Source organism: Macaca thibetana, chromosome 4 (genome assembly GCF_024542745.1).
Source record: "Macaca thibetana thibetana isolate TM-01 chromosome 4, ASM2454274v1, whole genome shotgun sequence".
Taxonomy (NCBI): domain Eukaryota; kingdom Metazoa; phylum Chordata; class Mammalia; order Primates; family Cercopithecidae; genus Macaca; species Macaca thibetana.
The window spans coordinates 159,449,883-159,469,396 of record NC_065581.1 but is presented as its reverse complement, the minus strand read 5'-3'; the positions used below and the strand labels follow the sequence as shown (position 1 = coordinate 159,469,396).

At 46.8% G+C, this 19,514-nt stretch overlaps 1 protein-coding gene across 4 annotated transcripts in view; it reads left to right on the top strand.

Moving 5' to 3' along the window:
• PRKN (parkin RBR E3 ubiquitin protein ligase) overlaps window positions 1-19,514 on the top strand; it is a 1,383,066-nt gene that overhangs the window by 1,354,775 nt on the left and 8,777 nt on the right. For all 4 annotated transcript variants that reach the window (XM_050789300.1, XM_050789297.1, XM_050789298.1 and 1 more), the window contains one exon: window positions 16,274-16,391. In XM_050789300.1, coding sequence (XP_050645257.1) covers window positions 16,274-16,391 — 118 coding nt within the window. The remainder of the gene's footprint in view (window positions 1-16,273; window positions 16,392-19,514) is intronic.

Sequence of the window (19,514 nt, the reverse complement as noted above, 5' to 3'; positions counted from 1 at the left end):
CAGCCTGTGGGTTCCCTGAGTCTCCCATCTGCACGGCCACAGTGCAGGCTCCCCCAGATGCCTGCCTGGCCTGACACATGGGATCCTCCCCTGAAAATGATGCTGTCCCAAAGGCTTTTGGATTCCAGAGGGGTTTTAGGATCCCAGCAGAGTTGGTAAAAAAAGGTCTGAATGTAAATTCCGAGCCTGATTTTGCAAGTCTATACCCTGTGTACTAGACTCCATAAACAAGCGGCTAGAACAAGTTCGCAATGTGGAAAATATTTTTATAGAAACCTATTATCACAGCTACATACCACACACACACACCACACATCCATCACACATGCCACGCACATAAACACACACATCACACATACATACCACACCTATACAATGCACACATCACACATATACACACACACATAACATGCACACCATGCATTACACACACCACAGACATGCACCACACACCATTACAATACCACACAGCTATCATACACACATCACACACACCACAAACCCATCACACACACCACACAGCCATCACACACACCACACAGCCATCATACACACATCACACATACCACACACCCATCACACACACATCACACACACTACACACCCATCACACACACCACACAGCCATCACACACCCATCACACCACACACCCATCACACACACCACACACCTATCACACACACCACACACATGCACCACACACATAAACATACACACCACATCCACATATACCACATATACACCTACCACACACTGTACACACACAAACATGCACACCATATGTTACACACACCACACACGTGCACCACATACACCACATACATACACACCACACACACTACACATACAGCATACACATATACACAACACACATACACACAGAACACACACAACACGCAGATACATAACACTGCACACACTCTCCACTCACACACACACTGCACACCCCACGGGCATTTGGATCTCCTCAAAAGAAAGCGCCCCTGGCAATTCTCTGCACCCCACTCAGTATCTGGAGGGAAGCAGCTGCAGTGCGCCTCTGATGCACCAGATGGCGCTAAACCCTTAAGGAAAATGCTGGATTTGGCCAGAAACAAAAATAAAATGACCTGGGGGAAAAGGGAGTGAACGCCACTTTGAAAGGCACCCCAGCCACGCCTGCATAGTGGCCCAGCCCACAACAGGCAGGAGGCAATCGAAGGACTGTGTCCCCCAGGAGCAGCATTTCTGAGAGGTGTGCAGATTTGAAAAGCTAACAGCTGGATCCTGGTCTCCATAAATCCTTCATTAAAAATGGGGCTGGCAGGGTGGACAAAAAAGTGTAGCACATTTAACTCATCACCCCTGCAAAGCACAGAGGTGTAGCACATTTAACTCATCACCCCTGCAAAGCACAGCAGTGTAGCACATTTAACTCATCACCCCTGCAAAGCACAGAGGTGTAGCACATTTAACTCATCACCCCTGCAAAGCACAGAGGGGTAGCACATTTAACTCAGCACCCCTGCAAAGCACAGCAGTGTAGCACATTTAACTCATCACCCCTGCAAAGCACAGAGGGGTAGCACATTTAACTCAGCACCCCTGCAAAGCACAGCAGTGTAGCACATTTAACTCATCACCCCTGCAAAGCACAGAGGGGTAGCACATTTAACTCATCACCCCTGCAAAGCACAGAGAGGTGTAGCACATTTAACTCATCACCCCTGCAAAGCACAGAGGGGTAGCACATTTAACTCATCACCCCTGCAAAGCACAGAGGGGTAGCACATTTAACTCATCACCCCTGCAAAGCACAGCAGTGTAGCACATTTAACTCAGCACCCCTGCAAAGCAGAGGTGTAGCACATTTAACTCAGCACCCCTGCAAAGCACAGCAGTGTAGCACATTTAACTCATCACCCCTGCAAAGCACAGAGGGGTAGCACATTTAACTCATCACCCCTGCAAAGCACAGAGGGGTAGCACATTTAACTCAGCACCCCTGCAAAGCACAGAGGGGTAGCACATTTAACTCAGCACCCCTGCAAAGCACAGCAGTGTAGCACATTTAACTCAGCACCCCTGCAAAGCACAGAGGTGTAGCACATTTAACTCAGCACCCCTGCAAAGCACAGCAGTGTAGCACATTTAACTCATCACCCCTGCAAAGCACAGAGGTGTAGCACATTTAACTCAGCACCCCTGCAAAGCACAGAGGGGTAGCACATTTAACTCATCACCCCTGCAAAGCACAGAGGGGTAGCACATTTAACTCATCACCCCTGCAAAGCACAGAGGGGTAGCACATTTAACTCAGCACCCCTGCAAAGCACAGAGGGGTAGCACATTTAACTCAGCACCCCTGCAAAGCACAGCAGTGTAGCACATTTAACTCAGCACCCCTGCAAAGCAGAGGTGTAGCACATTTAACTCAGCACCCCTGCAAAGCAGAGGTGTAGCACATTTAACTCAGCACCCCTGCAAAGCACAGAGAGGTAGCACATTTAACTCATCACCCCTGCAAAGCACAGAGGGGTAGCACATTTAACTCATCACCCCTGCAAAGCACAGAGGGTGTAGCACATTTAACTCAGCACCCCTGCAAAGCACAGAGGGTGTAGCACATTTAACTCACACCCCTGCAAAGCACAGAGAGGTAGCACATTTAACTCAGCACCCCTGCAAAGGGGTAGCACATTTAACTCATCACCCCTGCAAAGCACAGAGGGTAGCACATTTAACTCAGCACCCCTGCAAAGCACAGCAGTGTAGCACATTTAACTCAGCACCCCTGCAAAGCACAGAGAGGTGTAGCACATTTAACTCAGCACCCCTGCAAAGCAGAGGTGTAGCACATTTAACTCAGCACCCCTGCAAAGCACAGAGAGGTGTAGCACATTTAACTCAGCACCTCTGCAAAGCACAGCAGTGTAGCACATTTAACTCACCACCCCTGCAAAGCACAGAGGGGTAGCACGTTTAACTCATCACCCCTGCAAAGCACAGAGGCGTAGCTCATTTAAACTCAGCACCCCTGTAAGCACAGAGGTGTAGCACATTTAGGCCCAGCACTGTTGTTCTCCAGGGTTGCATTTACCTTCTTTCAGCAAGAACCAGGTGTTCCCACCCTTGTCTGAGGAATCCAAGACAAGCAGAGGGGACTTGAAGTCAAGCAGATCTAGTCTTTAACATGAGTTTCAGCCTAGCTGTGATGGCTAATTTTCTGTGTCAATGTAGCTGGGCCGCATAGCCCAGTCGTTGGATCCAGCACTAGTTGAGGTGTTGCTGTGAAGGTATTTTTGTAGGCGTAGTTAACATCTATACTCTGTTAACTTTGAGGTCAAGGACTGGCAGTTTAACAGATTCCTAGGTGATGCTGATGTGGCTAGCCTGCAGAGCTTTGGAGAACCACTGCTCGCGGAAGGTCTACATACACTGTGGTCAACAAAGACAGAGAGATCCTTTTTTCTTTTTTTTTTTTTTTGAGACAGGGTCTCACTCTGTTGCCCAGGCTGGAGTGCAGCGGCAAGATCATAGGTCACTGAAGCCTGGAAATCCTGGGCTCCTGAGTAGCTGGGACTACAGGCATATGCTTCTGTTCTCTGCTAATCTTTAAAAAATATTTTTTTGTAGCGATGGGGTCTCGCTTTGTTGACCAGGCTGGTCTCGAATTCTTAGCTTCAAGTAATCCTCCCACCTTGGCCTCCCAAAGTGTGTGGCTGCCGGTGTGAGCCACTGCACTCGGTAGCGTAGAATTTTTCTCTTCTCTGGGAAACCGAGGTCTCTGCTCGTCAGGCCTTCCATGGAGTGGGTGAGGCCCACCCACATTATAGAGGGTCATCTCTATAGCTCCACAAGGCAGGGATTGTTGGCCTGCTATTTGTTTGTCATCTCTCTTGTTTACTGGGATGTATCCCCAGGGTCCAGGACAGTGCCTGGCACATCTTAGACACCCAACAAATGTTTCTTGAATGAAAATATTTCTGCATTCACTCTAGCAAAAATAATAGTCTACTTTGTGCCAGAATAACTATACTTTGCACAAAAGACAGGCTCTGTTGTCGGCTTTGATTCCCCCTTGCATCCTATTAGTGATGATTCCACATTCAGAATCCCATCTATGTGGATAATTTTGGTCACTGCTGACCTAAGCCAACCATGAGCTAGAGAATGTCATTATCAAAAATACAAATTAGCATATTTTCTAGCTCAAGTGTATATTTTTCCCATATGTCAACTTGTAACAATCGTTGAACACAAAGCACTTTTAAAATAAGCAGTAAAGGGTACCTATTAATAATTCTGCTACTTACCATTTATGCTGTTCCATTTCCCCCATTCATCCCAAAATAGGTTGATAGATATTACTTACTTCACTTCCCCTTTAGGAAGCAGTTAAGGCCCCACAGGGCAAGACTCTGTAAGATCTCATCTGTGGCGCTTGGCACACATTCTACTCCTAGCAGAAATCACCACTGTTAGAATCATCGTCAAAAATGCCCTTCTGGGCCAGGCACGGTGGCTCACGCCTGTAATCCCAGCACTTTGGGAGGCCGAGGCAGGCAGATCACCTAAGGTCAGGAATTCGAGATCAGCCTGGCTAATGTGATGAAATCCCATCTCTACTAAAAATACAAAAATTAGCCACGTGGGGTGGTGCATGCCTGTAATCCCTACTACTCAGGAGGCTGAGGCATGAGAATCACTTGAACCCAGGAGGCAGAGGTTGTAGTGAGCCGATATTGTGTCACTGCACTCCAGCCTAGGTGACAGAGTAAAACCCCATCTCAAAAATAAATAAATAAATAAAAACAAAGGCCCTTCTGAATTGCATTCTAAAGCATGGCTTGGGGAGTTTAGAGCTTAGTGGAGTAGCCTTGCATTGCTTAGAGTGTAGCCTTGTATTTCCCAGAACCCTTGGCTAGACACCCCATTAAATCCCAACACTCTGATGATTTCTTTAAAAAAAAAAAAAAATAAGCACAGTGGCTCACACCTGTAAGCCAAGCACTTTGGGAGGCGGAAGCAGGTAGATCACCTGAGGTCAGGAGTTCAAAACTAGCCTGGCCAACATGGTGAAACCCCGTCTCTTTTCTCAGTGTCCCAAGTAACCGGGTGTGGTAGCAGGCACCGTAATCCCAGCTACTTGAGAGGCCGAGGCAGGAGAATCATTTGAACCTGGGAGGCGGGGGTTGCAGTGAGCAGAGATTGCGCCATTGCACTCCAGCCTGGGCAACAGGAGCAAAACAACGTCTCAAAAAAAATTAACAAAATATATTTAAATATATACATATGTACATATTCTCCAAAAAGAGATGGTCATAAGACAATGTGAGAACACAAAACATGTTTTGGTGACACCCATTGCAAAGCAGTAACGTTAATTAGCTCAAGGCCCCTGGAAAATGATGCCATTTTCTTACTCACCAGCAGGAGGCGGGCTGCTCACACGCAGCAGTGCTCAACCGGCCCACCTGCTTGACTGTGAGCCAGGAAGGCTGCTGTCTGCAGAGGTGGAAGGTTTCAGTGTCTGTGAGAAGACAGGCGAGCATTGATGAGAAGGCTGACGTTTAAAAGCTGCCATTCACCTGAAAGCATTCATAGCTGAATTAAGCCAACTCTGTTTTCGTGATTAATGGCAATCTGCTCTTTTTTGGAAAATAGGCTTAAATTGATTTTTAGGATTAGAATATACTTGTCTAATTATTGGCTACACAGGTGTCACAAGTTTTTCTTAAAGCAGGAAAGATAACACATATGCAGTTCCTCAAGTTATTCTAGCTTCAATATATATCAGTGTGTCTCCTGGGCACTAATTCGGCTTTATTTTTGAGATGGAGTCTTGCTCTGTTGCCCAGGCTGGAGTACAGTGGCGAGATCTCAGCTCACTGCAAGCTCCACCTCCTGGGTTCATGTCATTCTCCTATCTCAACCTCCCCAGTAGCTGGGACAACAGGTGCCTGCCACCATGCCTGGCTAACTTTGTGTGTGTGTGTGTGTGTGTTTAGTAGAGATGGGGTTTCACCGTGTTAGCCAGGATGGTCGTGATCTCCTGACCTCGTGACCCACCCGCCTCAGCCTCCCAAAGTGCTGGGATTACAGGCTTGAGCCACCGTGCCCGGCCTAATTCGGCTTTTAAAACCTATATAAGTACATTTTGATTTACCTGTGGAGTTTTTGTGTGTGTGTGTTTATAGAGACAGGGTCTCATTATATTGCCCAGTCTGGCCTTGAACTCCTAGACTCAAGTGATCCTCCTGCCTTGGCCTCCCATACTTGTTTTTAAAGGATACTTAAGGCCAGTCCAGGCCTTCAGTGGTCTTTTCCATGTGTACAAACTCCCATAGTCTCATATTCCCATCTCTTTAGAGTTGATCGTGATGATTACAATAACAAAATAATAATGATGGTGATCATAGAAAACACATGGTTACCATTCAGGGTGCACCTGGCTCTGTGTGGAGCTGCTTGTGTGTTGATCTTACTCATGATGACCCTTGTGAGGTTATTTCTCTTGAGCCACAGATGGACGATCAGGCCAGTACCTTACCTTTCTGAGGGAATTTTGCTTCTCGCTCTATATATATATATGAAATATATTTCCTATAATCATATGAATATATTTCCTATAATCACATATAAGTTTCCTATAATCACAAATAAGTTTCTCTTTTTTTTTTTTTTTTTTTTTAAGACGGAGTCTCGCTCTGCCACCCAGGCTGGAGTGCAGTGGCCGGATCTCAGCTCACTGCAAGCTCCGCCTCCCGGGTTCCCACCATTCTCCTGCCTCAGCCTCCCGAGTAGTTGGGACTACAGGCGCCCACCACTGCGCCCGGCTAGTTTTTTGTATTTTTTAGTAGAGACGGGGTTTCACTGTGTTAGCCAGGATGGTCTCGATCTCCTGACCTCGTGATCCGCCCGTCTCGGCCTCCCAAAGTGCTGGGATTACAGGCTTGAGCCACCGCGCCCGGCATAAGTTTCTCTTAAAGCAGGAAAGATAACACATACGCAGTTCCTCAAGTTATTCTAGCTTCAATACATATCAATGTGTCTCCTGGGCACTAATTCGGCTTTATTTTTGAGACGGAGTCTTGCTCTGTCGCCCAGGCTGGAGTGCAGTGGCGAGATCTCAGCTCACTGCAAGCTCCGCCTCCCGGGTTCATGTCATTCTCCCATCTCAGCCTCCCGAGTAGCTGGGACTATATATCTATATATAAGTATATTATAGACATTTCATATATATATGAAATTGCTATTTTCAGCCATGAAGTATGTTAGGAGAGAGACTTGTCCTGTTCCACCCCGACCTCCACCACGCGTGCACACACACACGCATGCATGCAATTCCTCCCGCCATGGGTGAGCAGTAGACAGGCACAGAGTTCCATGCAATTACCTAACTGTTACACTGCCCTGTGAGAGCCACACTTTATTGCACAATCGGGCGGTGATGCTGAATTACAAAACCTTCCCGTCCTGGCAGCACAGTGAGCAGGCATTGCTTTAGAGCTTGATGACTAAGGCGAGAACAGAGGGTAAGTTACCCAGCTCACCATGTTCCTCTGCAGGCCCTAAGGGAGAATCGTCCTCTAGAGGATGAATGGTTCCCAAATCTCCCGCCCCTCGCCACCCCTTGGGGCATTTTTAAGGATTCTAATTTCTATACCACGCCACAGACCTACTGAATCCAAATCTCCAGGGTCTGAACACAAGCCTCGGCATCATTTTTAGAATCCCGTTGGTGATCCTGACTGAACCCGTGGACACCCGGCCACTGCTTGAGATGACTCCAGAAGGATTTAAACATCAACATTAAGACACTCATGAAGGAAGCAAAGCAAAGATGTGCTCATCCTGGTAGAAATCCCGTCTCGGCAGTGGCAGTCAAAGGTCTAAACCAGTAGTCTGGGCACCACCCACTCACAAGGTGTCCTAGAGTTGCTTCTCCCGCTCCCCAGGGTCCGTGGGGTCGGCAGCAGTCACTGGGTCTGGGACTCCCCTCCTTCCCCGTGGATCCACTGGGTGAGGATAGGAAGCACAGGAATAGCCAGGCGCAGTGGCTCAAGCCTGTAATCCCAGCACTTTGGGAGGCCGAGACGGGCGGATCACGAGGTCAGGAGATCAAGACCATCCTGGCTAACACGGTGAAACCCCGTCTCTACTAAAAAATACAAAAAACTAGCCGGGCGAGGTGGCGGGCGCCTGTAGTCCCAGCTACTTGGGAGGCTGAGGCAGGAGAATGGCGTAAACCCGGGAGGCGGAGCTTGCAGTGAGCTGAGATCACGCCACTGCACTCCAGCCTGGGCGACAGAGCAAGACTCTGTCTCAAAAATAAAAAAATAAAAAAAAAAAAGGAAGCACAGGAATAGCTGTGACGCTATTCCTGTGAGAAGGGCAGGAACTCCAAGGGCCTTCTTGAGGACCTGTCCCACATGTTAGGTGCAGTGGAACAGTTGGAGATGATGACAAAGGGTATGAGCTTTGGCAGCCGGGGCCTCCTGGTGTCCTTCTTGAAAGCACTTTCAGTAGGTTGGGGAAGGCAGAACCGGTGGGGCAGCAGTGATGGCCCAGGACAGAAGGGCGGTGGGCAGCTGGGAATGGAGGTGCAACACTGGTGCCAGGGGAAGCAGGCAAGTGGAGGGCAGGAAGGCTGCTGCAGTGAGGGGAGCGGGGCTGGGCAGTTTCTCCCACTGCCTTTACCACAAGCTGGGTGGTGGTGGTGGTGGCGGTTGTTTTTGTTGTTTTGAGACAGAGTCTTGCTCTGTCACCCAGTCTGGAGTGCAGTGGCATGAGCTCAGCTCACTGCAACCCCCACCTTCTGGATTCAAGTGATTCTTATGCCTCAGCCTCCTGAGTAGCTGGGACTATAGGTATGTGCCACCAGGCCCAGCATACACACACACACACACACACACACACACGTATATATATAAAACTTAAGACTGAGGTTGCCATATATATGTGTGTGTGTGTATATATATGTGTGTGTGTGTATATATACACACATGTATATAAATATGTGTGTGTGTGTATATATATATATATGACCCAGGCTGGTCTTGAACTCCTGACTGCCCGCACTGGCCTCCCAGAGTGCTGGGATTACAGGTGTGAGCCACCGTGCCTGGCCACAAGCGGTTTGAAAACTGCTCTCTCAGAAGTCCCCAGGGACCTCCAGATCTCCATGACAGCATCTTAGCCTTAGTCCCTTAGCCCTCTTTGTAGCGTGTGACTTGATAATGACAGGAAGAAATCGAGGCTGCAGGGGCTGGAGTATGAACCCAGGCAGCTCGGGGCTCCGATTCTGAACCGGCCGCTCGCAGGCCAGGCAGCCTCGGTCTTAAGTTACTTAGTTCCCGAGACTCTGATTTCTCCAGCGGAAATAGTTAATGACAAGCTCCGTCCTTCAGGGATGCTGCAATTACTACATTCCATGATGTGGGCAGAGCCCCTGCCACACAGTGCCCTTCCTTATGTAACAGAAGTGTCCTTAGTTTTCTTCTTCAAAGCCTTCCCCTCCTGGGCACCGGGATGCCGGACCCGCTGGCCACCCCTCCCTCTAACACCCTGCAGCTGTCACAGCACCATGCCTACACAGTTCTGTGTTAGCCCGTGCCGAGGTCTGAGTCATCAAATTAATGGGAAAATCAGCCCAAGTAGTGTTGGAGGAACAGAATGCCATGTTGTTCATTGGGAACGGAATGCTGAAATTTGACTTCTAAGTTAGATAACAACTGCTTCATGCCCTGTGGAGGAATAAAACCATAACTTTTGAGCACATATTGTCTACCAGAAAAAAAAAAAAAAAAAGACACACCTCATCAGTTTTCTACACCTTAACCCCTAACTCTGCAATCAAGGCCATGATCTACCTGGGCCCCTGTCAGTCCCAGGAGGTCAGAATGAACCCCACCCCGACTATGAAAGAAAGTTACCCACTTTCAAAAAAGTTAGCCGGCTGTCCTGCTGGCTAAAAAACACTCCCGTAGCCTGGTACTGTTAAAACTTCAGACACGTTACATTTAGCAGAGTTTAATTGAGCAAGAAAAAAACAAAAAAGCGATTCGTAAATTGGATAGCCTCCACAATTACAGCAGATTCAGAGACTCCAAGGGTGTCTCGTGGTCAGAACAAATTTATAGACGAAAAGCGAAGTGACGTACAGAAATCGGAAGTGAGGTACAGAAATAGCCGGGTTGGTTACAGGTTGGCGTTGGCCTTATGTGAACACAGTTCGAACACTCAGCAGTGTATGAGTGGCTGAAGCATGGCTGCTGGGATTGGCCAAGACCCAGCTATTGTTACAGATGCATACTCTAAAGTTAGGCTGTCAATCCTGTCTACCTATTAAGTTAGACACACTCCTAAGTTGGGTTTTCAGTCTTGCTAAGTTCGACCACAAGGACTCAAATACAGAAGTATAGAGTCCTTCTTAGGTCATACTTAGTTTGCTTTCACAGTACTAAAAACCATTTTGCGCTATCAGCATTTTGGTTCTTCCCTAGGGTTTGGGGTATTTTCTCTTCCCCGGGCTTTCTCCTCTGTCTCTGACCTTCAGTGTGGGCATCTCCATGTGGGGGTCCTTGACTCCTTGGCTCACATGAGCTCCGGTGTCCTGTGGGGTGGACATGAGGGTGCCTCTCCACCCACACTGCTGCCCATGGCTTGCAGGAACCCAAGCTCAGCCCAGCAAGCCTCAACCTCAGGCTGTAGATCTGGGGAGGTCTCTCTTCCTGGCTGCAAACTGCTGGCTTCTCACAGGATCTCCTCATAGTGGAAGACGCAAGAGAGCTCTCTGGGGTCCCTTTAATAAGGGCATGAATCCCTTCATAAGGGCTCCACCCTCATGACCTAATCACCTCCCAAAGGCCCCACCTCCCAATAGCATCACCTTGGTGGGTAGGATTTCAACATGTTGATCCGGGGAAGAAGTAACGTTGGCCCCAGTGCAGAGTCTGTGAAGGAAATGATAATGGTACATATCCTTGCAGGTGAAAACAGAAAGTGGTGCTCTCAGTTTTCTCTCTTCCAGTCTAGGGATCAAACCCTCCTAGCTACCTCCCTCTCCGCTGGGTGAATTGGCCCATCCAGTAGCTCAGTGCACACTAGTGTGGAAATGTTTACATGGGGAGTCTTTTGTAATCACTCCTAGGTATTAAGCTTGCAGTGCCCTGATTTGAAGGACGTTTGCTGCTGGAGGTGTTAGATCCAGAGCCCTTTTGGGAAATCCTAGTTGCTTTCTGGTGGGCCTACAAGTTACACTCTGCTTTGTGTGCTCTGGGGATCAGAAGTCAGAGAAAATTGGTATTTTGGGAAGCAATTATTTCTCTTCCTTTGCCATCATTTTAATCTTCCTGGAAAGAATTAAGCATATTAATATAAATTTGCAAGTTTCCAGTTCTTAATTCCCCTCCAGTAATGTGCTATTGACAGGCAGGAGGTTTCTGGAAGTCGAGCTCTGAATCTTTCTCTTGGGCTGACTGTAACATCCTTTGTTAGAATAAACATTGTATTCACCCAGTTGAAAATGCTCTTAACTTGGCAACATGTAACAAAGGCTTTAGGTGTGCACACACCTGAGCCAGAAACTTCAGCCCCTGAATGCTCCTCCTGCAGACAAGGCCTCCCAGATAAGTGCTAAGACTCTAGAGTTTAGCAAGCCCTGCCCAGTGATAATCTGTCCACATAGGTTGTGAGTGCTGGGATATTTACAGTCATTTCTGCCATTTTATTTTATACTTTCTATTACTTTCTACATTTCAATAGTTTTACTTCTTGCCTTTCTTTTGACTAACTCTTTTGTCTGCCTTTCCACTGTATTTTTCCTTGTTTAGAAGTAAATTGCTTTCTCTTTTATTTTATTGATTACCCTAGAATGTACACATATATTAATGTAAAAAACTCTAATGACCCTCTGCCTGAATCATGCCAGCACGTTAGAATCATCCAGTTCTCACACTTCCGTACTATTCTTTTTTTTTTTTTTTTTTTTTTTTTTTTTTTTTTTGAGACAAAGTCTCACTCCATTAGCCAGGCCGAAGTGTACTGGCACCATCTCAGCTCACTGCAATCTCCACCTTCCAGGTTCAAGCGATTCTCTGGCCTCAGTCTCTCGAGTAGCATGTGCACCACGCCCAGCTAATTTTTGTATTTTTAGTAGAGACGGGTTTTGTTATGTTGGCCAGGCTGATCTCGAACTCCTGACCTCAGGTGATCCACCCACCTTGGCCTCCCAAAGTGCTGGGATTACAGGTGTGAGCCACCACACCCAGCCTACTTGCATTTTTTCTTTTTTAAAACCAGCAAATTAAGCATCATTTACAGTTTTATATAATGAGTATTTCCTGTGACTTACCAAACATTACCCATTTTCTCTTCTCACAGTTTCTTCTTGCAACTCCTGGCTCCTTCTGGACTTTTCCTAATTCCATGTTTCTTTTTTTTTCTTTTTCTTTTTTTTTTTTTTTTTTTTGAGACGGAGTCTCGTTCTGTCACCTAGGCTGGAGTGCAGTGGCACGATCTTGGCTCACTGCAACCTCCGCCTCCCGAGTTCAAGCAATTCTCCTGCCTCAGCCTCCTGAGTAGCTGGGACTACAGGCGCCCACCACCATGCCCAGCTAATTTTTGTATTTTTAGTAGAGATGGCGTTTCACCATGTTGCTCAGGATGGTCTCAAACTCCTGACCTCGTGATCTGCCTGCCTCAGCCTCCCAAATCCATGTTTCTTTAGTGAACTTCTGTTGATGGGAAATGCTGTTTTTTATGACTGTGTTTTTATTTATGCTCATTCTTAAAAATTAATTTTGCTTGGATAGAATTCTAAGTGGGCTGGTATTTTCTGTCAGTGCTTTGAAGATACCATCACTGTCTGCCAGCACCCATGCATTGAGAAATCAGCTGGGGAAATAATTGTAACTTCTTTGTAGATAATTTTTTTTTTTTTTTTTTTTTTTTTTTTGCCATTCTCTCCAAACACTGTTTCTCTCTCATGCTCTTTGTTATTTCCTTCTAGAACTCTAATTAGAAAAAACATTGGACCTTCTCACCTTATCCCCCCATCTCTTAATCTCCTTTTCATATTTTTTACTTCTTGGCATTTTATGTAATTTCTTCAGCTCCATCTTTCAGTTCACAAATTCTCTCTTCATTTGTATCTAATTTGCTATGTAACTCATCAACTGAGTTTCTAATTTTAATTATTAGTGTTTCCTGTCCAGAAAAATGGACAAAACAAAGAAATTTGTTTCTTTTTCACATCTTCCTAGTTAATTGTGACAGTCTCTTATTCCATTATCATGACCTTTATTTATTTAAACATAAGAAACATATTTAGTTTATACTCAGTTGGGTTTTTTTGAGACAAAGTCCCACTCCATCACTGGGGCTGGAATGCAGTGACAAAATCTCAGCTCACTGCAACCTCTGCCTCTCAGGTTCTTCTCTGGCCTCAGCCTCCCAAGTAGCTGGGACTACAGGTGCACGCCACCACGCTTGGCTAATTGTTGTGTTTTTAGCAGATACAAGGTTTCACCATGTTGGCCAGGCTGGTCTCGAACCCCCAGCCTCAAGTGATCCACCCGCCTCAGCCTCCCAAACTGCTGGGATTACAGGTGTGAGCCACTACACCTGGCCAGTACTCTGTCTCTGACCATTCCAATATCTACAACCTTTGCTGGTTAGATTCTGCAGTTTCTGTAATTCTGTGACTTTCACTCATGTAGCTAGTTTTCTCCTGTATTAGGTGACTTTTTAACTTTTTTATTGTGATCCCAGATTTCTTAGAATTTTATTTGTGTAATTTCTTTGAGGTTTGGCTTTTTTACATGCTGTGCACCACAAAAGATATTTTTGCTTCCGCTTGGTTCCAGGGTATACTGCCAATCTGGTAATATTTCAAATTAATTTTTGGCTTGAGGTTTTTTAAAGCTAATCAGATAGGATGAATTCTTTTCACCAATCCTCGTGTCCAAGGCCTGATGATTAGGAATGTTCAGAGAAATGTTTTCCAAACCTGCTGCATCACAGAACCCAGCCTGAGTGGTCTCAGCATGTATCTATCAATTCTCTCTTCTGGGCAGGCTTTCACCCTGGCTTCCTCCACTAAGAACGTCACCCTCAGGAGTCCAGGTCCTCTGTGTGTAGTAAAACTGGATTCTACCTCCCACCCTGCTTCAGCCAGAGGCTTTGTCTCCTGCCTGTGCCCTTAGGGCCTGGGACGACCTGGATGATGGGGACCCGGGACTAAGAAGATAGCCCCACAGCAAATGCCAGGCTCCTTCCTCCCAAACCAGGAGGATTTACTGTCTTTAAGGATTTCCTTTACCTTCCCACCCTATCAGCCACATGTTTATAAAAGATTTTTTTCCATATTTGATCCAGCATTTTTAGGTGTGTGGACCTGGGAGAAATTGCCCTTTGCATGCAGAATGCCATGTTTTGCTAAAAAATGGCATTTTGAAATTATTTTCTAATAAGTAAAATTGTATTTTTCTCCAATTTGTATGACTTGCCAACTTGCCACCAGCAAGCAGTTGTAAACCACTGCTACAGAGCTACAGACTCCTAGACCTGAAAAAGAATAGCAAGGAACATGAGGCAGGGGTGGCACTGGGGTGCACGTCGGTGGGGGGGATGGGTGTTTGCTACGTGTCACTGACAGTTAGGACCACACGTGACTCTGGTGACTGGAAGATGCGTTGTGAAGACACATACCTAGTTACCAAGTTGTGAAATGGCCCTCACTAACCACAGCGCCCTCACTGGGCCTCTGCTGTGAGTGGATCTTAGCAAAGGAAGCACTCATTCACCTACCGTTGCCTTCTAGCAGCTGACTCCGTGTTATTCTAACAAAGTATTCACAAATCACGTGACACTCTGGCAGTTATCAAAGCATGTTTCCTTCGTGCCCATGATGGCTCATTAACAGAAATGAAATTGGCTTCACCCAGTGACCAGCCCTAGGCAAAGCTTGTCTGTGGTGCCCCCACCACTGTCAGGGATGCACCCACATGCCCTTCCCATTTCACAGGGTCCTATTCTGGATGGCTGAAAGTGTAGTGCCTTCCTGGGCTGTGTCATTCATTCATTCCCTTGGCTAAAATGCACTAAGCACCTGCTGTGTATCAGATGCTATGCCAGAAATAAGATGTGAGGATTTCTGAAGCGTGATCTTGTTCCTGGAAGAATTCACTTTCCACGGAAATAACAGAAACATGAGCACTAATTCCTAAAGACACTATTAAATGCAGCACAGTTATTCTCACCATGATACTTCATCCACAAAGATTCAAAAACTCTAACATTTCAAAAAGGTTTGGAATTCGAAAGTGAAATGACAACGTTTGGATTCATGTTTTTGGTGATGCTTCATCTTATCTGGGGATAATCCCCAAATGACTGGTCCTTAAGGTCACAGATGCCAACCACAGCCAGCCCAGGACCTCTTGCTTCCACTCCCACCAGAAAACCTCCTTATACATGATGGTGCAGGCACCACCCAGCTCTCGGTGACATGAAAAAGGTCAGCAAACGTATTTAAAAGCTTGCCACACTGGAGTCCTCCATACCCCCAATGCACAAGGCATTTCATCGAAGAGATGAGGACTGTGAGAGAGCGTAGGGAATGTTTCCAGAGTCGCCCCTCTGGGTGGAGCTGGGATTTGAACCAGACAGCCGGCTCCAGAGCCACAATCTTCACTCACAGCTCCCACTGCCCTCTCTGGCACATCGACTTCATTTCCTGTTTTTGCTCCTGTCTCTTCTGTGACAACATTTGGAGTTCCCCATTTGCCAGGTGCAAGGAAGGATAACAAGATGTAGAGCAAAGTTTAAAAGCAAAGAATCCGGAGTCACACAGATGCTCCCTCTTACCAGCTTTGGGCCATGTTTTCACCTGTCTAATCCTCGATGTGAAATAAAAACTAGACACTCACTTCACATCTGACGGAGTGTCTAATGAGAAGTGTATTTGAGCACTGATCACCTTGCCTGCATATTAAGCACCTGATAGGTGTTATTTATTACAATTACGCAAAACAACAGAATAGAGGAGCTCACACTACAAAACCGAACAATCTCTTCCCCGCTCCAACGCATACGCCACATGCCAGGGACAGCATCCCCATCTGCCCAGTAGCTGTCTAGCATTTGTCAAGTGCATTGATATTTAGGCTTCTTGCCCGAAGGCACTCCTGTCTTCAAGAATTTCCTGTACCAGCGTACAGGGAACCTAAACCCTGATCCCAGTAACAGAAAGCTGAGATTAAATGCCTTTCCTCTTTGCTTACCCAGGCCTACAGAGTTGATGAAAGAGCCGCAGAGCAGGCTCGTTGGGAAGAAGCCTCCAAAGAAACCATCAAGAAAACCACGAAGCCCTGTCCCCGCTGCCATGTACCAGTGGAAAAAAATGGTGAGTCGGTGCTGAGCAGAGAATGAGGATGTCGTGGGCTCTGTGGGGAGAATCATGCCAGTCAGGGATCCCAGGATTAAATGAGATGCTGTCTGAAGGTGCCTGGTGTGTTGGGTAACCCCTTGAGAAATGTTACCCATTATCATTATTATTATTGTTTTTGCTACACAGAAATATTTAATGAGTGAGTAGTTCCATGGCTATGTGAGGCACACAGTTAGCATTTATGTGGTTGGAAAGGGAATAAATATAGAAACTAGAACCAAGATATGGAAGGTGGTTGAGGATAAGTGGCAGTCAGGAGGCAGCTGTGGTTTCTCCATCCTCCCTGGTGAACCTTCCCCAGCACTGAGGCTGCACCATCTGACCCTGTTGTCTGCCAGCCGTCAGTCTGTAGCCTTCCCCAGCTTTGCAACATTATTCAAAATTAAACTCTCGTCTATATTTAAAGATCCCTGTGGCCTGCCCCTGATGACTCAGTATCAATGGGGGACTTCCTGCTGTCTATCCTGGACATGCCACTCAGGGCAAAGCCATCACAACCAGTGGTCAGAGAGCCTGTTCTCAATGCGATGCACTTGTATGTGTGCAAAAGGCAGAGTCAGCAGCGCTGTCACAGATGAGCGATGACATGAAGCCAGCTGCAGCCTCTCCCAGCTTCTCCTCAATGAGCATCAGCAATGCCCTGGCTGGCAGGTTGCCCAGAGCTGACTTGCGGGAGGGAAGCCCGGCCATCCTAGGATGGGCACTCAAGCCTCTCTCTTTTCAGTTGTGCCCTTCGGGAAGTCTTCATTAATGCAAACAAGAGTGTGCTTGAACACATCCCAGAGCCGCAGGTGCTGGCTTAGCTCAGTCCAAATCCTTAGTGCTGGATCAGTGGCTTCCTGCAGAGAAAATAAAGAATTTACCCAGCATGTCCTTATTATTCCGTTGCATGCAGCAATGCTCCTAGAAAATGCAGGGATTGGCATGCACCTATAAAGAGCAGAAGGCATCGATGGGATAGAAGGAAAGAGCTTCTCTAGTTTCCACCGCCACTCACTGGTTAGCAGGTTGCACTGAGAAATGGGAGGGAAAGAACACGGAAGGGCCCTTCCCAGGAGAAGAGGTATGATGGTTTGGGATCACAGGCCTGGTATTTCACTGACAAGGGTGTAAAGCACAGAGATTAGACAGTCTTGATCTGTCGCCCAGGCTGGGGTGCAATGGCGCGATCTCGGCTCATTGCAACCTCCACCTCCCGAATTCAAGAGATTCTCCTGCCTCAGCTTCCCAAGTAGCTGGGACTACAGGTATATGCCAACACGCCCAGCTAATTTTTGGATTTTTTAGTAGAGATGGGGTTTCACTGTATGTCGGCCAAGTTGGTCTCGAACTCCTGATCTCAGGTGATCTACCCGCCTTGGCCTCCCAAAGTGTGAGCCACCGTGCACGGCCTTAATTTTTTGTTTGTTTTGTTTTTTAATAATGATTCTCAAGGTTGGTGAGGACATCATAAGTTAGCGTAACTTTTCTGGAAACCACTTTGGCAATACATATATAAAGACTTTATATTATTTGACCCAATAATTCTACCTCTGAAAATCTATCCTAAAGAAATAACCTGAAATATATAATATACAAACACCCTCCCCACCCCCACACACATTTTAGGAAAAAAGGTGCCAACTGCAGCATTATTTATAGTATAGTAAACTCAAAATCATCTAAGTGTCTAATGGCTTCAGTATGAGAAAGATTGGTTTATTTTTTGATAAATCCATGGTAAAGCATCACACAGCCCCACATTGCAGTGTTGCAGGAGTTAGGACTCTGCCATGGACTGTGGCTGTGTGAGCACCAGTTTCCTCACTCATAAGATGGATTTCAATGGGACTTCCTCACAGGATGGGCAGGAGGAGCACACGGAGACGTGTGCTGGTTCGTGTGGATGAAGAAGTTATGAAGGCATGGCGGAAAGGTTTACATCCATCCTAAGTGAGAAATCAGAATTTCAAAGCAAGTGGTACATGATGTCAGTTTGGAAATAAGTGTATATATGGGAAGAAATAGAATCAGAAGAAAAAGACTGGAAGCAAGATGTTACCATGTCATAGTGAGTAGCTCTAGGCATGATAGGGTCAAAGAGGACTTTATTTCTTTGTGTGCTTTTCTGTAATAAACATGTGTGTTGTATAACCTCAGAGAAACAATTGGTAAGAATCAGCCAGGTCTCTGTCTTCAGTGGGGCTCCTTAAACACCCACCCATGCTCCCTCTTCTGGCAGGCTTCACAGGCACGGCAGGTGGAGAATTTACCCAGTGGGTCTAGAGTCCATACCTTAGTGGCCTCCTCGTTAGCCCAGGCTCTGGTAGTGGCAGTTTGCAAGATAAGACGTGGTCAGTGAGGCTGGGTGTGGTGGCTCACACCGGTAATCCCAGCACTTTGGGAGGCCAAGGCCGGTGGATCACCTGAGGTCAGGAGTTCGAGACCAACCTGGCCAACATGGGGAAGCCCTGTCTCCACTAAAAATAGAGAAGTTAGCTGGGCATGGTGGTGCATGCCTGTAGTCCCAACTACTTGGGAACCTGAGGCAGGAGAATTACTTGAACCTGGGAGGCAGAATGTGCAGTGAGCTGAGATCACGCCATTGTACCCCAGCCTGAGCGACGGAGCGAGACTCTGTCTCCAAAAAAAAAAAAAAAAAAAAAAAAAAAGGAAGTGGTCAGCGAGCCTGGACCTGTTGCTTTCTGTTTCTCTCCTCCGTGGTTGTTTGGTTCAGCACTTACTATCAGCTTGTGGGGACACCTGAGACACTTCGCCTTTGTGACACATAACACAGTCTTGTGGCCTTAAATACTATCCCTGTACTGATGGCTCCCAAATCTACACCCCACCCTCATCTCATCCCCGGGTCCAACTCAAATAGCCAGCTGCTTCCTTAATGTCTCCACTGATTGTTCAATGGACAGCTCAAATTTTACAAAGCAGAGTGCTAGCTGCTCCTAGAAAACCTTTTCCTCTAGAGTGCACCCCACCTCAGTCAACAGCACCGCCCAGTTCCTCAAGCCACTAAGCTAAAGCTCATCCTTCATTCTACCCATTTCCTTACGCCCCGGTCACCACGGCCTTCCTCGTGCTCTG